The sequence below is a fragment of the Panthera leo genome, chromosome D1, assembly GCF_018350215.1.
Source record: "Panthera leo isolate Ple1 chromosome D1, P.leo_Ple1_pat1.1, whole genome shotgun sequence".
Lineage (NCBI taxonomy): Eukaryota > Metazoa > Chordata > Mammalia > Carnivora > Felidae > Panthera > Panthera leo.
In genome coordinates this window covers 57,553,051-57,571,780 of record NC_056688.1, presented here as the reverse complement: position 1 = coordinate 57,571,780, position 18,730 = coordinate 57,553,051, and the positions used below count along the sequence as shown (strand labels likewise).

The 18,730-nt window shown below is 37.5% G+C and overlaps 1 protein-coding gene across 3 annotated transcripts in view; it reads right to left on the bottom strand.

The window, feature by feature from the left end:
* The window catches only part of C2CD3 (C2 domain containing 3 centriole elongation regulator), a 144,612-nt gene that overhangs the window by 87,420 nt on the left and 38,462 nt on the right, over positions 1–18,730 (bottom strand). For all 3 annotated transcript variants that reach the window (XM_042906813.1, XM_042906814.1, XM_042906815.1), the window contains 6 exons: positions 15,989–16,137; positions 14,746–14,952; positions 14,004–14,116; positions 7,816–7,934; positions 5,492–5,614; positions 865–1,359 (listed from right to left, as the gene is read on the bottom strand). In XM_042906813.1, the coding sequence (XP_042762747.1) occupies positions 865–1,359; positions 5,492–5,614; positions 7,816–7,934; positions 14,004–14,116; positions 14,746–14,952; positions 15,989–16,137 (1,206 nt within the window). The remainder of the gene's footprint in view (positions 1–864; positions 1,360–5,491; positions 5,615–7,815; positions 7,935–14,003; positions 14,117–14,745; positions 14,953–15,988; positions 16,138–18,730) is intronic.

Here is an 18,730-nt window from a genome sequence, read left to right as displayed (position 1 = left end):
TTGGTTTGGAACAGTGCCAAGAATAAAAGTAATGCAGAGGAGTACCAGTAATTAAAGGTAAAAGAAAGGGAGAAAGGAGTGCTGGGGCCACCACTCGTTTCCTAGTTTTCCTGCTGTCCCAAAGACCAAAAAAGAGCTGTTGTTGATTCAGGAAGAAAATAAGAGAGTGGAGTTACAAAAATCAAGAAAGGAAACTATTTTTTTTTTTTTTAAAGTTTGTTTATTTTGACAGAGCAAGAGAAGAGAACATAAGCTGGGCAAGGACAGAGAGAGGCGGGTGGAGAGAGAGAGTCCCAAGCAGGCTCTGCACTGTCACCATAGAGCCCAATATAGGGCTCAACCTCATAAACTGTGAGATAATGAACTGAGCAAAAATCAAGAGTCAGACATTTAACCAACTGAGCTGCCTAGGCTCCCCAAAACAGGAAACAATTTAAGCAACAGCATCAAATTCTACAGAGAAATCAAGCCAGATAAGTATTAAAACAAGTAGAGGAATAAATTAGAGAAAAAATTAAAAAAACAAAAAGCTTGGAGATACAGAAAAGAAAGGGGAAAGTTTAGTTCTAGAGGAAGGATAAAGGAATAGAATTCAGAACTCAGGCAAAAGAAACAGTGGGAAACCACAACAATTGAGACAGAAGAAAATGAAGACACAAAAAGTTTTAAAATGTTGATAGTGTCTTTTCCTCTTCCCATCCCATAGTGGGAATGGATCTGCACACCAGCTAATTACAAAGGTCTCTCCCAGTCTGAACATTCTAGGTTTCCTTTATAATGGAATTATGATTTGGGAAACATACTTGTCTCCCACCTCCATATAGCCCTAATAGATATAGAAGGTTAAGATATGTACAAAGTTACCTGAGAAAAGTTGAAGACTGGTTGTGTTGTGCCCCATGCGATGATAGATCTGGTGACTTCCTCTGTGCTGAAAAGTTTGCAATTTAAATAAACATTGCATGGCGGAGGTTTGTCAGATTCTCCAGTAATGAAATCTTTCCCATCGACCACCATCAACAGCACATGCAACAGCAAAGCACTCTCTTTTGTTGACCCATCTGTCTGATTTGCTAAATTGTGAGAGGCTGGCACAGCCATGAAGGTTGAAGGATTTGGCACAACAGGGCTTGGTGACTTTGGGTTGGAGAGTATCAAATTCTGTACTTTCTTTGCAACTTCTTCGTGAATTTGATTTAGGTTCTCTGGATTTTTAGTACAGGTAACATGTTGATCAGGTTCTGATAATGTCTGATCTGGACTTGTAAGAGTACAAAGTGGGCCATGTTGGGTGCTGTTACGTAATTTAGTATTCACACAAGTGAAATCCTTGTTATGTATAACAAGCTCCACAGTTACCTATAAAAACAAAAGGAAGAGAGTTAGTGGGCCTTCTGAAATCAGAATCAGAATTTTGGAGCTAGAGGCAAATCAGATTATTAGAAAATAATTAACTCATTCTCAAATACCATAATAGTAGGAACACTAACAGTCTGTATATACATTACCTTATCAGGATTAAGAAAAGCTAGACAGATGATTTGTCAACAATATAAGCTGAGCCTAGAACATCATCTTGTGCCAGAAAATAAAGATATGCTCAGAAAAGGATGCAGATATATCAAAAGAACACAGAATTCAAAGGAGCTCACATGGGCCAAATCTGGGACAATTTAAGCATCAAAAAGAACAATAATAGTAAAGGACAATAACACTGAATAATGTAAAAAACCATGAGTCTATACCGATATAAACAAACATGGGAGAAGGGACAACTCTTCTGTATAGTACAATGCAATTAGTAAATACATAAGGAATGGAGGAGTTAGAAAATCATCATCTTACAATCATTGGTAGTAATAAGTGATTCAGGTAAACCACAGTGGAAGACATTCTACACATAAAAGGTCTCACTTAAAAAAAAATCCAAGTATGAAAGACAAAGAAAGGTTGCAAAACTGTTCTAGACTAAAGATTAGAGAGGTATGACAAATGTAATGGATAATCCTGGAATGGAAAAAAAAAAAATCTTTACATGGAAGTATTGGCACAATTAGTGAAACTTGCATATGGACTACAGACATTATCAATGTTAACTCTATTTTTATAATTGTACAGTGTTTTGTATGATGTTCTTGTTCTTAGGAAATATAAGAATTTAGGGGGGAAAGAGGCATGATGTCTATAACATATTCTCAAATACTTCAGAACAAAAATTGTGTGTGGGTGTGGGGGAGAGTGCACAGGGAGACAAAGAAAGACAGGAAGAAAGGGAGAGACAGGAGGTAGATAATTATAAAGCAAATGTGACAAATGTTAGTAATTGGTGAGTCTAGGTAAAGGGTATGTGAATTCTTTGTTCTATATTTGCAATTTTTCTCTAAGTTTGAAGTTATTAGGGATAAAGGGGACTTGCTGTTCCCTTTATTTAAAATCCACAGCAAAGTTATTTCACTCTATTGAATACGGACAGCAATCTATCTACAACGGTACTTCTCTCAACAGAACCAGGACAGAAACAATTTCTAGTCCATCAGTTCTATTAATTCCTCTTTTCTGGTTTTAACCTTGCAGTCCAGAATGAATGAGGCAAACAGAAAATTAAATTTTGATAGGGGAAGAGTAATGTGATATTAATTTTTTGCAATGACAATCACACAAGTCCTTAAAACTAACTGGTATTTATTATCAAGAAGACCAGGAAGGAGGCAGAGAGGGCTTTCAAGAGGAGGCAGCAGCGTGAAAATCAAGATTAAAAGCATGGAGGTATGAACCATCATGATACCTTACTAATTCTTTACATAGTTTGATATGGCTACTGGTAAGGAAGCTGCAAGTGGTATGTTAGGGCCACATAGTGAGCCCTGTATTTTATCTTTTGGATAATGGAGAGCCATGGAAATGACATGGGTATGGCTGTGATAATTAAAAAAAGATGTTTTTTTTATAAATTTTTTTTTTTTTTAATTTTCTGAGAGACAGGGTGAGACAGAGCATGAGCAGGGGAGGGGAAGAAAGAGGGGGAGACCAGAATCTAAAGCAGGCTCTAGGCTCTCAGCTGTCAACACAGAACCTGACGTGGGGCTTGAACTCACTAACCATGAGATCATGACCTGAAGTGAAGTCAGAAGCTTTACTGACTGAGCCATCCAGGTGCCCCTGGCTGTGATTTTAAAAGCTCACCAGGACAATAAGACAAAGCCATACTGAAGCTACACATTCAAATTCTGCTACCTAAGAAATCCTGCAGCTTCTTAATACAAGGAAAGAACCCTCCTTCCAACAAATTATATATCAGAATTCATTCCACCAGGTCACAAACTCAGCCACTTCTCTCCTTGTTCCCTGTCACTACTCTAGTCCAAGCCATCAATTATCTCTTTCCTGGACTAATTCAACAGTCTCCCTATTTTTCTTCTTGCCCCCCACAATCTATTGTCCACAGTTATCTTTTAAAAATGTAAATCAGGGGCACCTGGGTGGTTCAGTCGGTTAAGCTTCCGACTTCAGCTCAGGTCATGATTTCACAGTTTGTGGGTTTGAGCCCCACATCAGGCTCTGTGCTGACAGCAAGGAGCTTGCTTGAGATTCTCTCTCTCTGCCCCTCCCTGACTCACACTCTCTCAAAATAAATAAACTTAAAAAAAAGTCAATCAGATGTTTTTCTCATACTTCAAAGTCCTTTCATGGCTCTAATGATAAAATCTACACTCTTTATGCTGACCTACAAAACTCTGAATGATATGGCTACTGAGTGCCTGTCCAATCTTACTCTCTACCATTCTCCTTCTTGGCTCACTATTATATGGCAACATTCTTGCTTTACGGCCTTTGCCTGTGTTATTCCCTTTCTCTGGAATGATCTTTCCTCTGCTTTTTACTTGGTGGCCTCTTCTCCTTCTTCATATCTTACCTAAAATGTTACTTTCTTAGAGAGACCTTCTCTGACCACCATTGTCTATTTCCTCCCAGGTATTCACTATTATATCATACTGTTTATTTTCTTCACAGTAATTCTGCTGCCCTATTTTTTTTTTTCAACATATGAAATTTATTGTCAAATGGGTTTCCATACAACACCCAGTGCTCATCCCAAAAGGTGCCCTCCTCAATACACATTACCCACCCTCCCCTCCCTCCCACCCCCCATCAACCCTCAGTTTGTTCTCAGTTTTTAAGAGTCTCTGATGCTTTGGCTCTCTCCCACTCTAACCTCTTTTTCTTTTTCCTTCCCCTCCCCCAAGGGTTTCTGTTAAGTTTCTCAGGATCCACATAAGAGTGAAAACATATGGTATCTGTCTTTCCCTGTATGGCTTATTTCACTTAGCATCACACTCTCCAGTTTCATCCACATTGCTACAAAGGGCCATATTTCATTCTTTATCATTGCCACATAGTACTCCATTGTGTATATAAACCACAATTTCTTTATCCATTCATCAGTTGATGGACATTTAGGCTCTTTCCATAATTTGGCTATTGTTGAGAGTGCTGCTCTAAACATTGGGGTACAAGTGCCCCTATGCATCAGTACTCCTGTATCCCTTGGGTAAATTCCTAGCAGTGCTATTGCTGGGTCATAGGGTAGGTCTATTTTTAATTTTCTGAGGAACCTCCACACTGTTTTCCAGAGTGGCTGCACCAATTTGCATTCCCACCAACAGTGCAAGAGGGTTCCTGTTTCTCCACATCCTCTCCAGCATCTGTAGTCTCCTGATTTGTTCATTTTGGCCACTCTGACTGGCATGAGGTGATATCTGAGTGTGGTTTTGATTTGTATTTCCCTGATAAGGAGCGACGTTGAGCATCTTTTCGTGTGCCTGTTGGCCATCCGGATGTCTTCTTTAGAGAAGTGTCTATTCATGTTTTCTGCCCATTTCTTCGCTGGATTATTTGTTTTTCGGGTGTGGAGTTTGGTGAGCTCTTTATAGATTTTGGATACTAGCCCTTTGTCCAATATGTCATTTGCAAATATCTTTTCCCATTCCGTTAGTTGCCTTTTAGTTTTGTTGGTTGTTTCCTTTGCTGTGCAGAAGCTTTTTATCTTCATAAGGTCCCAGTAGTTCATTTTTGCTTTTAATTCCCTTGCCTTTGGGGATGTGTCATGTAAGAAGTTGCTGTGGCTGAGGTCAGAGAGGTCTTTTCCTGCTTTCTCCTCTAGGGTTTTGATGGTTTCCTGTCTCACATTCAGGTCCTTTATCCATTTTGAGTTTATTTTTGTGAATGGTGTGAGAAAGTGGTCTAGTTTCAATCTTCTGCATGTTGCTGTCCAGTTCTCCCAGCACTATTTGTTAAAAAGACTGTCTTTTTCCATTGGATGGTTCTTTCCTGTTTGTCAAAAATTAGTTGGCCATACGTTTGTGGGTCTACTTCTGGTCTGCTGCCCTATTTTAACAGAAGTGCAAGAGGAGAGGCCCTGATTTTCTTGTTCATGCTAGCCAGTGATGCATGCTCTGTAAATACCTAACTACCTGAATGTATATCTATGTACCTTAAGGGGGCCAAGTGGAGTCTGACCATTTTCCTGTCGCACTGGAAGCTGGTTACTGAAAGAAAGCAACTCAGACTGAATGACACTTCGTAAAGGCATTGATGCAGATCCAATGACTTCTGGCTGAGAGAAGGAAAGAAAAAATTCAGGTTAACTAAAGACAAGCCATGGGAGATTTTAACTGAAGTGACAACATAGGACAGCTTAGAAGAGAACCCATGCTTTATGAAGTAAATAGCTTAACTATTTGACGAAGGCAACTTTAAGTGGGAATCTATATTCTGTCATATTTTGGTCCCCATTCTGGGTTTTATTACTTCTCCCTGGAAAATTATAGAGAGTTTCATAAGTCACCAAGAGTTTGGAAGATTATTTTTTTTTATTTTTAAGAGTTAATGCTTTACAAAAAGTTTTCAACTTCACTAATAAAAATAAAAAAATAAAATTTAGATGATACAAATTTTTGCCATTAGGCTAGTAAAATTACAAAACTTAATATATCTCATGCTATCAAGGTTATGGAAAAACAGAGGCTATCATATGTGTGAAGCTGGGAATATAAACTGGCAACATACTTCTGGACCGCAAATTTGGCAATAAAAATATTCACTCTTTTTTTAAAAGTTTATTTATTTACTTATTTTGGGGGGAGGGAGGAGCAGAGAGAGAGGGAGAGAGAGACCCCCAAGCAGGCTCTGCACTGTCAGCTCAGAGAGTAATGTGGGGCTCAATCTCATGAACTGGGAGATCGTGACCTGAGCCAAAATCAAGTCAGACATGCTCAACCGACTGAACCACTCAGGTGCCCCTTAAATATTTACTCTTTTGGGGCGCCAGGGTGGCTAAGTCAGTTAAGCGTCTGACTTCGGCTCAGGTCATGATCTCATGGTTCGTGGGTTCAAGCCCCGCATCGGGCTCTGTGCTGACAGCTCACAGCCCAGGGCCTGTTTCAGATTCTGTGTCTCCCTCTCTCTCTGCCCCTCCCCCACTCGCGCTCTGTCTCCCTCTGTCTCAAAAATAAACATTAAAAAAAAAAATTAAAAAATATACTCTTTAGCTTAGTAATTGCTTCTGGGAATTTATACTAAAGAAATAAGAAACACATAAAAAACTTACACACAAATATATCTTAAATATTTAAATGTCTTAAAAATTAACAATTAGAACTAGAGGTCCAATAATTAGGAATTATTAATTATAGACCATACTGCGACAATGCAATAATATGTAGCCATTAAAATGATGTTTACAAAAAGTCTGAAATAATATGACCAATATCTGTTTTGATGTTTGGTAAAATAGGGTATTAAGTTATATATAGTAAATCTCCAAATATTTATAAAGATAATGTTAAACTTTTTAAAAAGCAGGATAAACACTGTATACAAAGTTATCTTAATACTGCCAAAGATTTACACATGTATTGTATTCATTTGGAAAAAGCAAAGGGAAAACAAATATTAACAATAGCTATTTCTTGGTGATGGGATTATAGACAATTTTTGCTTTTCAAAAATATTTTTTCAAGTTCTCTGCAAAACACATGTATAATTCTCTTATTAGAAAGAAGTCATTAGCTAGATGATTCAATGTAAATATACTGAAATGTTTACAGAGGTTGTCTTGAGGTTGTAGAATTATCTTGTATTATTTATATCCTCCGAAAAAACAAAAAAACCTCAAGCTATATTTCTCATGCGATCCATACCAAAGAAGAGGTCAAAGATTAAAAAGGCTACTGTTTAACAAAAAACTGTTCATGACATAGTTTATTGATTTATGTTGCCAACTGCAAGTGCATTTGATAAACTTGGAATAAGCTGGTCAAAACTGCTATCCACATTATATTTTCTTGGATCTCTACATATTCTGCCTGGAAATAGGAAATAGAGTCTTAAATTAAGGCTAATAACCTATATCAATCTAAGTAGTCACCTCTCTGTAAGCAGGGAATACAGTGAAAAGGTTAAGAACTTAGGATGTGAAGTCAGAAAACTTGAGATGGAGTTCTGCCTGGCTTTGTCTTTTATTAGCTTGTGTGATCTTAGACAAGTTACTAAACTTCACTAAATCTCAGTTTGTCTGTAAAATAAAGATAATAATGTACCTAATTCACAGAGTTGTAATGATTAAATTTGATAGTGTGTTCGTGTAGTGCTTTTAGCATATCTGACTTATAACAAATAGTAAACAGAAATTAGAATTAAGTTATTAGTGCCGTTTGAGCCTGGAGAAATTCCTAGTTTAGGTAGGAATATAATTTTAAGTATGCTCTAATTCCTTAGTATAAATGGTAAGGCAAAGGTTAAAAAGACTTGAGATACCTTTTTCTGTGGGGTTTTCTTTGTGTAAATTTGGAAAGTGAGGTTGGAATTCCACCAGTGTTCTATCATTGGGCCACCAAACTGTACTGGAAACACAGATCGCTGCTGGAATTTCACCACTGTAAGGAGAATCAAACACATAAGCACATGTCAGGCTACCCAACTAGACCAATCATCAATCCATGCTTTGACACCACCCACCCACCTCCTTTTTGATCTAACTAAAATCTCTTTCAGAAATCTAGTCCATGTAATTTCCTAAAGGTGTTAGTGGTATAGGGATTTAAGGAGCAGATACAAAGAGAAAACCCTAGGTATGAAACATGGAAGATAAGCAGTGCTATGTTGCTCTAGTTTTGCTATGAGAAATTCATGTCAAGCGCATGAGCACAGGATGGGAAAAAAAGAGATCTTCACTGGGTGTAAGGTAATATGGTTTATTGTTTTTAAAAGACAAGTTGGTAAGCAATATAACAAAAGAAGGGGTTGGGCTGGAGGTGGGACAATGAGGGATAAATGAAGAGAATTGAATCGAAAAGTGTAACAACAAAAATGAGTTTAGCTTCTGGCTGAAGACTAGGGGAGGGGACTCCTACTATCATATTCACACAGGGTGCCAGGTACTGATGTTACTTGGCAGTGTTGTTAGGCAGGGTAAAGCTGTCTCTTAGATGGAAGGGAAGGGGTTTCTGCTGTAATAACAAGTGTAAATGGGATAATGTAGTATTTGAGTTTGTGCTCACTGCTATGGGGTTTTAACAGATTAAAAAAAAAAAAAAGGAATCTGGGATTAGAATCAAAGAATATAAGTTCCAGCTCCAGTTCTGTTACTTGCTAGTGACCACCTCAACCACAATTTACCACCTGTAAAATGATCTTCCTGTTCATTCACTTCTATACTCTTAAAATGGATGTGGAAAACCCTCACAAGGCCCAGTTACAGAGAGACTTGCTACCTCTGGTATTCACTCAAACTGCTCATTTTGGTCTACTGATCAATTTTATTCATCTTCGCCATCATTTTTTTAACTTTATTTTTTCTACGTTCTTAAAAACTTTTTAAAAATAAAACGTTTATTTTTTAATGTTTATTTATTATTTAGAAACAGAAAGAGGCAGAGCATGAGCATGGGAGGAGCAGAGAGAAGGGGGAGACACAGAATCTGAAGCAGGCTCCAGGCTCTGAACTGTCAGCACAGAGCCCGATGTGGGGCTCAAACTCACAAACCAAGAGATCACGACCTGAGCCGAAGTCGGAGGATTAACTGACTGAGCCACCCAGATGCCCCAACAAAAAAAATTTTTTTTAAGTTCATTTATTTTGAGAGAGAGTGCACACATGTGCGAGTTGGGGAGGAGAAGAGAGACAGAATCCCAAGCAGGCTCAGCACTGTCAGTACAGATCTCAGCACTATGATCCTAAGCCAAAAATCAAAAGTCAGATGCTTGACCAACTGAGCCACTCAGGCGTCCCTCATCTTTGCCATCTTAATTCTTGACTCTGTATACTTCTCTTGGTACTCATAAACAGGATCTGGGTCTTCTAATCTGGATCCACACAGGAACTGTAAACAAAAGGTCTGGGCCCAGGAAAACCCACACCCAAGAGACCAGTTTCCCCGATTTTCCTACCAGGAAAAGGGAAGTAAGACAACACCCATAGCTCATCAGTGTGCTGAAAGGACTGAGGTAATAGATGAAAAAGCACTGTGGATACCAAAAAGTCTTTTTTGTACAAACAAAACTATTTCATTCAGATTTTTCCTCACCATCTAGGTACATTTTTAGCACTATATTATCTTAACTGTTTCTAAAGCTTGTGTTTTTGTTTTTACCACCATAAAAAGCGAGTTAGGTAACAATGGAAAAAGAAATCATGTAAATAAATTGCTAAACAATGTCCCAGAGAAGTTATTTTTTAAGAGCTGGAAGGGTGGAAAATAAGAGTTGGAAGGTTATCTTGAAAATACCTAGTCCAATCCATGTTACTGTTAAGAGAGGCCCACAGATGAAAAAAGTGATTTGCCTAAGGTCATATGATTAGTGTGTGGTATAAACAGAACTAGAATCTGTCTTCTAATTCCTGGTTTGATGCTTATTCCACACTTCCAATATGATCTTTTACAGAAGGACATGGGGAGAACTCAACTACCGTGGCCAACAATAATGATAGTAATAATTGAAAAGCAATACAGACTAAGAGCACAGAGCTTGGAATATAAAATGTTCTAGGTTCAAATTCTAGTTCACCAATAAGCCAGTTGTATGATCTTAGACAAGATACTTGATTGTTGTTGTGTATTTGTGTTTTAATTTATGAGTGAGACAGTCATAAAGGACTGAGTTTTTTTTTTTTGTTTTTTTTTTTTTTTTTTTATGAAAATCAGTTAAATGGTTAATGTATATAAAACACTGAGTTGAATTCTTGGCATGTAGTTTAGTGCCCCGTAAATGTGAGCTACTATTTGTTACATACTATTTCAGAGATTAATGCTTTTATATTCATTATCCCATTTGACTGTCTATTAATCCCTTGTGTCCTTGCTTTGCAGGTACTACAGTAACTGAAACTCATGTGCCTTTGCTGTATCTCAATTTTATAGATGGGGAAACTGAGGCTCAGAGAAATTTTAAGAAAATCACCAGATGTGACACAGGTAGATGGAGATAGAAGCGAAGATCGGAGAAAATGATCCAACATTTTTCTCTGCATATAGGGGTTTGATAAGTTTTAAGCATATTAAAGCTCCTCAAATATACTTTCAACCAGCAGGATCAATTATGCATTCCTGAATGCTCTGAACAAACCTCCATAACAGCTTCTGTTGCTGTCAATAATTTAAGCGTTCAGCCAGAAGTAAACATATGAAAAATTTTAAATGCCCTAATTCTTCCTTTAAGATGATGGGGAAAGTAACACCAACACATCCTAGTAAAAATATATTAAATTTACTTTAAGTGCTGTTTTTAAGAGTAAATAAGTATTTTTAATGTTTGTGCTGGATATACCCACATCAAATGAGAAATGATGCATGTACAAAATTATTCCACTGAGGTACCTTTTTTTTTTTTTTTCAACGTTTATTTATTTTTGGGACAGAGAGAGACAGAGCATGAACGGGGGAGGGGCAGAGAGAGAGGGAGACACAGAATCGGAAACAGGCTCCAGGCTCTGAGCCATCAGCCCAGAGCCCGACGCGGGGCTCGAACTCACGGACCGCGAGATCGTGACCTGGCTGAAGTCAGACGCCCAACCCAGGCGCCCCTGAGGTACCGTTTTTAACAGTAAAATTGAAATAACTTAAATATTGATATATTAATCAAGGCATGTTTATTTTTTTTATGTTTATTTATTTTTGAGAGAGAGTGCGAGTGGGGGAGGTACAGAGAGAGAGAGACGGGACAAAGGATCCAAAGTGAGATCTGTGTTGACAGCACAGAGCCTGATACAGGGCTCAAACCCACGAACCATGAGATTATGACCTGAGCTGAAGTCAGATGCTCAAGTGACTGAGCCACCCAGGTACCTCACAATAAAGGGTGTTTAAATTATGGCATATGCATACAATGGAATATTATGACTCAGAAAGGACTAATGAAAAAATTACTAAGATACACTGTTAAAGACAAGGTGCAGAACAGTGCATATAGTATGCTAATACTTGGGTAAAAATGGGAGGGCGAGAAAGGATAAACATATTTGCTTACATATGCATAAAATATCTTAGTAATAATATAAAATTTACAACACTGCCTACAAAGATTTTGACCAAGTAAATGGATTATATCTAGTTAAAATAATAAATAGGGGCACCTGGATGGCTTAGCCAGTTAAGTGTCTGAATCTCAATTTCAGTTTAGGTCATTATCTCATGATTCTTGAGTTCAAGCCCATGTTGGGCTCTGTGATGACAGCCTGGAGCCTGCTTGGGGTTTGTTCTCTCTCTCTCTCTCTCTCTCTCTCTCTCTCTCTCTCTCTCTCTCCCCCTCCCTCCCTCCCTCCCTCTCTCTCTGCCCCTCCCCTGCTCATGCTATCTTTCTCTTTCAAAATAAATAAACATTAAAAATAAATAAATGAAACAAAATAAAAATTTAAAAATCCAATGTTACCATGCCATATAGGAAAGTCACTTGAATGTATAGGAGAATTAGGATCATATCTCTTACTTCTCAAATTAGCTCCCAGAGAAAGAATTCCACACTGATGAACAGTTCATGGATTAAATTGAATAACCAAGGCAAAGATATTCACAAAATCTGTTAGAAAGTTATATAACTTTGGATGACAGGAACATAAATGTTTATTATAGTACCCTTTTAAGCCTTTTACTTTTTTGTAAAAATACTTAAAATAGAAAAAAAAAGACAATAGTGCATGCAACAAAAGAAAAACTAAACTGGACTGCAGCAAAATTTAAAACTTTTGTGCTATAAGTGATACTTTTTAGAAAGTGAAAGGACAGCCTGTTAATGGGAGAAGATATTTGAAAATCATAGCTCTCATAAGGGTCCTATATCCAGAATGTATAAAGAATTCTTACAACCCAGTAACAAAAACTTAAAAATGGCCAAAGGACTGCAACATTTCTCCAAGATATACAAATGGACAGTAAGCACATGAAAACATACTCAACATCATTAATCATAGGGTAATACAAATCAAAACCCCAGGGAAGGGCACCTGGGTGGCTCAGTCAGTTAAGTGTCTGACTCTTGATTTCAGCTCAGGTCATGTTCTCACAGTTCGTGGGATTGTGCCCTGCGTTGGGCTCTGTGTTGACAGCACAGAGTCTGCTTAGGATCCTCTCTCTCTCTTTCTCTCTCTCTCTCTCTCTCTCTCTCTCTCTCAAAATAAGTAAGTTTTTTTTAAAAAATTAAAAAACCAACCAACCAAACAAACCAAAACCCCACAGTGAGATAGTACTTCATAATCCCTAAAATGGTTAAAATAAAAAATAATGAAAGACAACAAGTTTTGGGGAAGATGTGGAGAATTGGAACCCTCCACACATAGTTGCTGAGAATGTAAAATGGTGGAGCAGCTGTTGAAAACTGGCAGTTCTTCAAAAAGTTAAAACATACAGTTATCATATGACTCAGCAATTCCACTGTTAGGTATATACCCAAGGGAAATGAAAGCGTATGTCTACACAAAAACATGTACACTAATGTTCATAAGCATTATCCACAATAGCCAAAAAAGCAGAAACAACCCAAATGCCCATCAGCTGATGAATGGATAAACAAATGTGGTATAGCCATACAAGTAAATATTATATAGCCATAAAAAGGAGCAAAGTACTGAAACATGCCATAACATAGAGCAAATTTGAAAATATCATGGTAAGTCAAAGAAGCCAGTTACAAAAATCACGTATTGTATGATTCCATTTATATGAAATGCCCAGAGTAAAATCATAGACAAAAAATAGATTAGGGATTGCTTAGTGCAGGTGTGGGTGGAGACAGGAAAATGAGGAATGAATGCTAATGAGTAAGGAATTTCTTTTGAAGTGATGAAAATGTTCTAAATTAGATCATGATGATTACACAACACTTCGAATATAATAAAAATGATTGAATTCTTCAGTGGGTTCAATGAACACTTCAAATAGTTACACTGTATAGTATGTGATTGTATCTTGATAAAGCTGTTTTAAAAAGAAGAATAAAAGAGGGGTGCTTGGGTGGCTCCGTCAGTTAAGCATCCAACTTTGGCTCAGGTCACGATCTTGTGGTTCACGGGTTTGAGCCCTGTGTCAGGCTCTGTGCTGACAGCTCGGAGCCTGGAGCCTGCTTCTGATTCTGTGTCTTCCTCTCTCTCTGCCTCTCCCCTGTTTGCACTCTGTCTCTCTCTCTCTCTCTCTCTCTCTCTCCCTCAAAAATAAACATTAAAAAAAATTTTTTTAATAAAAAATAGAAGAAAAATGGCAATAGTTGAACAAACATGCTCTAAGCATCAGGAGTTCTGCATTCTAGTCTCAGGTATGTTACTGACTTCCTGACTTGAATCAGAAGAGTCCTAGCACCTCTAGGCCAGTTTTCTCACTTATAAAATAAAGGAATTAGAGTAGATTCATCAGTACTTTCTAAGATTCTACAGTACTATAAAAGTCAGATGAGTATTTAGGGATTGAAAAATTCTTCCACAGCCAAAATGTCTAAGGAGCAGAAAACCAGTCTCTTACTTCCATCTGTAATTTTACTGGAGGCAAGTCGAACGACCTCAGTGATCAAAGCTGTTTTTCCCAATCCACCTTTAGAAAAGCCCACAGGAAAGTGATATTCCACAAAGAAGGTGCTAAAAATCAAAACCAAAAAAGGTGATTAAAACATAAACCAAATAACAAACGTATTTACTGCCTGATCAATCCTACATATCTTTCAAGGTCCTATTTTCAGCACCTCAGATCCTCAGAGGCCCTATCTCTTCTCTTCAAAGCCTTCAACTAGTCCTTTCAGGCAGAACTTCCTGTGCTCCCATAGTTTGCGCTCTCTCTCTCTCTATTACTGACACATAATTGACATATAACATTGTATTAGTTTCAGGCATACAGCATAATGATTTGACTTTTGTATATGTTGGAAAATGATCACCACAGTAAGTCTACAAATTTTCTACAGCACTTTAAATATAACACACCTATTTTGGCTCCTATATTCCTGTGTTATATAGATAACCATTTAAATGTGTTTCTTTTCTGACTATAAAGTATGTAACAACAGAGTCAGGGTCTTAGTTGCCTTTATTCTCATGCTCACCTAATATCATGCCCAAAACCTAGTGAGGGATTTGTTATATTTTTGTTGACTGAATGATTCATATGAAAGCACTTTATAAATCATAAAATGTTATACAATTATTTATCATTATCATCAGATACACTTTGCAGAAATGTCAAATTTAGCTCTTCCATATTAGAGACGTACCGCTTTGTTTTTGCTGTCACGTTAGGTGGTCTCCCAGAAAAGCTTTTTTTGCCAGAGGTCATCTGAGGACTATCTGGAGGGACCCTCATTGTTTCGATGATAATTCTGACGGAACGTGTTCTACCCAAAAGGGCCAGTCTATCCACACTTAGTGTCATCACTCGGGCATCTTCTGGAGTTTCTGATATCTGTTGTTCAACCAAATTTCTGCAAGGAGTTAATATAGACAGTGAAACAGACAGTCCGAGGCCCAACATGAAATAATCTAGTTTGATAGGCAAGAAAATGAAAGAAGAAGGGCAGCAAGTATCTTCATTCACAAGTTATTGAGGATTGAGAAATGACTTCAATCACCAGAATTCTGGTCCTAATCCACAGTGAAAGAAATTTCAAAAAATGTTAAAAAACATTCTTGTAATCTGGGCACCTGGGTGGCTCAGTTGGTTGAGCATCCGACTTCAGCTCAGGTCATGATCTCCCAGTTTGTGAGTTTGAGCCCCACATCAGGCTCGCTGCTGTTAGCACAGAGCCTGCTTCAGATCCTGTCCCCTACTCTCTCTGCCCCTCTCCTGCTCACATTCTCTCTCTCAAAAAACAAAAACAAAAAAACATTCTTATAACCTAAAGGCTTGTCTCCACACAAGTATAAAAACTGATGTTACAGAATTAGATTTTCTACAAGGAATACAGACATTACTTCAGTTACCCACTACTTTAACATAACTACTATCATCACTTTAGTGTACTCCTTTTCATTTTTCTTTACGTATATTTTCCACATAAATGTAGTGCAGTACACATTCAACCCCGAATTCTGCTTTCTCCCTTACCCATTTTACTGTATCCATCTTTTCATATTATTACACTTAAAAAAATTTTTCTTTTGAGAGAGAGAGAGAGAGAGAGAGCGAGAGAGCACAAGCAGGGAGGGGGCAGAGAGAGAGAAAGAGAGAGAATCCCAAGCAGACTCCACACTCAGCATGGAGCCCTATGTGGGCTCGAGCCCATGACCCTGGGATCACGATCTGAGCCAAAATCAAGAGTTGGACACTCAACTGACTGAGCCACCTAGTCTCCCATATATTATTACACTTTTAAGGATGGTAATACTTAATGAATTATTGTAACTCACTTAACCAATATGATAGTGTTGGGGAAATACAAGTCACTTACTTTAAGACATCTTGTGAAAATAATCTGACTTTGCTTTTGCCTCTAGATAAACATTAATGGAGAGGCTCACCTATTTTTCTTCCCCGCTGCCCTCTTTTTCAACTTATCATTTGACTCCAGAACCTTGGGAGATATGGCAAGAGCTTCTGACTGGTTCATTTTTTTAGAAGAGACAATATCGTCTTCACTGAAGGAATCACTGATGCTGGTATCCGATTTCTATGGGGGAGAAGAAGCAAAAAGAGAGGCACTAAAAAAAAAACTGGTAATGAAAACATTTCTCTAAAAGTAATCAAAATCTTCTCTGCACATATATAAGTCTTTTAAAGAGATAACTAATGCCAGGGAGATAATCCCACATTTCTCTTGGTATTTAAAAATAACCCACAAGTTCAGTTCAAAGAAAATAAATGAAAACAGATTCTTCTTTCAAATTCTCAATAATATCATTACTTACTTACTGCCGACTATGCATCTAGTACCAAAGGCAGATTCCAAAGCCTGTATTTCTACCACAATTTGAGGCAAAATGGTACAATGTCATGTATCTATATGAATGCAAAGACTCAACCTTTTTTCACCACTCCATACTACTAGTAATTCATTCTACTCTTAATCTTGCTAAGATGAACTGTTTATTATATCACAAATTCTATTAATGGAGGAACTAGTTGCTAAGCCCCCTGTAATTAAATTTTATTTGGAGAAAAAGGAGCTACCACAATTTACTGATCAGCCCTTTCTATCACAAAATGCAAAATAAAGAGAGAAGACAATTTAAATTTAAAAAAAAATTTAAAAAAATCCAAATTAACAAAAATTTTTGTTAACATAAATGCAGAATAGATCCAATGTCATTTTAAGTTTATCACCTCCACCTCACTTTTTTCAGCATCTCAGGGTGTATATTATATTGACCTGTGACAAGGGTAACAATAGTTAAATAAGCATGATAAGAATGTCCTTCAAGGAAAAAGAACAACTTTTTCAAGAGGAAATTACAAAGCTTTTTATTCTTAGGTTTGTCTTTATTAAGTGCCAGCTTTTAAAAATGGTTATAGACAAGACATTCAAAATTTAAAAGTGTCTAACAGCCTGAAGGAAAAGAGAGTAAATATAAACTAGGTTGTTTAAAAACTAAGAATTTTAGGAACCAAAAACACAGGTGAATAATGCTGAATTCTAAGCTGTGGATATTATTCACTATTAAGACCATCAAACACTGACCCTGGGGAAGGATATGAGCATTCTTACTCCTTTGTTTTTCCACTGCATTACTGGTTCACTCCTTTCCATCAGCAAATCTTTTCTAAATTATTTTGTTCAAATAGCATGGGGATTACTTAGTGCCATTCATGCACTCATTTATTCACTAAGTACTGAGTACTCAAAATTCATCAGGCTTTTGTGTACTGGTAATACAAAAATAATGCAGGTATGTTCTTGCTCATGAAGAACTGTCTCATATAACACGGGCTGTGATAGAGGTATGTGCAAGATCCTGTGGCCATTCAGGTAATAATTCTGTGTGGGGAAATCTAGGATGGTTTCTTCAGAGAGGTGATCAGTTATTTTCAAAGAATAAAGAGAAGTAACCAGATGTGTAGAAGCATTTCAACATTCAAAGGAGAAGGATCAGTATGAGCAAGAAATAGAGATTAAAAAAAAAAAGCTAGAATGTCTGAGGAGTGATGAGACAATCAGTGTGACTACAGGGTAAAGGGCAAAAGTGGGAAATGAGGTTAGGGAGGTAAGTCAAGATCAGATAATAATGCCATGCTTATGGCTTATGAGATGATGTGGTCCAGTGGGAAAAATACAGGCTTTTCCCCAGATAGACCAGGGTAAGAATTCTATTTCTGTCACTTAATTACTAGTAATTAACATCTCTAAGTGTTTATATCATGATAGGTACAAGACAACACTATCTTACAGGGCTAGTAAAAGAAATAATGAATTTAAAACATTTGGCACAGTACTCAAAAATAATAGATAACTTGTAAATTCCCCACCACATCAAAAATGTATAATAAAGGGGTGCCTGGGTGGCTCAGCTGGCTAAGCGTCTGACTCTTGATTTTGGTTCAGGTCATGATCTTGCAGTTTGTGAGTTCCTGCCTCAAGTTGGGCTCTGTGCTGAGCATGGAGCCTGCTAGGGATTCTCTCTCTCTCTCTCTCTCTCTCTCTCTCTCTCTCTTTCTCTCTCCCCCCCTCTCTCTGCCCCTCCCCCACTTGCTCTCTGTATCTTTCTCAAAATAAATTTTAAAAAATAAATAAGCCTTAAAAAATGTGTAATAAAGACAAATTCCCTTTCCTTCTTATCCCATAAGTAACATAGCATCAGTGATGATTTTTAATATAAAAAGTCATGAAATCCTAATAATTTATAATGCCTTTGAAATCCATCTCTTCCTTTCCAGCCCCATTGCTGCCACTCTCTTTCAAGCTCTCCCTCTAATACACACCTCCAATAACCCAATGGTTTCCAGTCTGTGGTTTCCTGTTCGCTTCCACGTATTCTCCCCCAAGTTAGCTCCCTACATTAACATTCCTAAACCACCATCTTGATCATGTCATTTCCTCCTCACCTGACATTCAAAGGCTGTCACAGAAAGCAATAGGCTAGCCTGCCTTATTGATGATGGCTTTCCCACAAAATTTCTCATCAATTCAAATTAGATCCCTTGCAATGCACAAATTTCTTCTCTAGACAGGTCATTCTTTCTATTCCCATTTCATATCTTTTCTCTACTTCTCTAGACACTATTTTGCAAGTCTCAGTTAAAACCCCCTAATCCGCGTAATGTCCTTT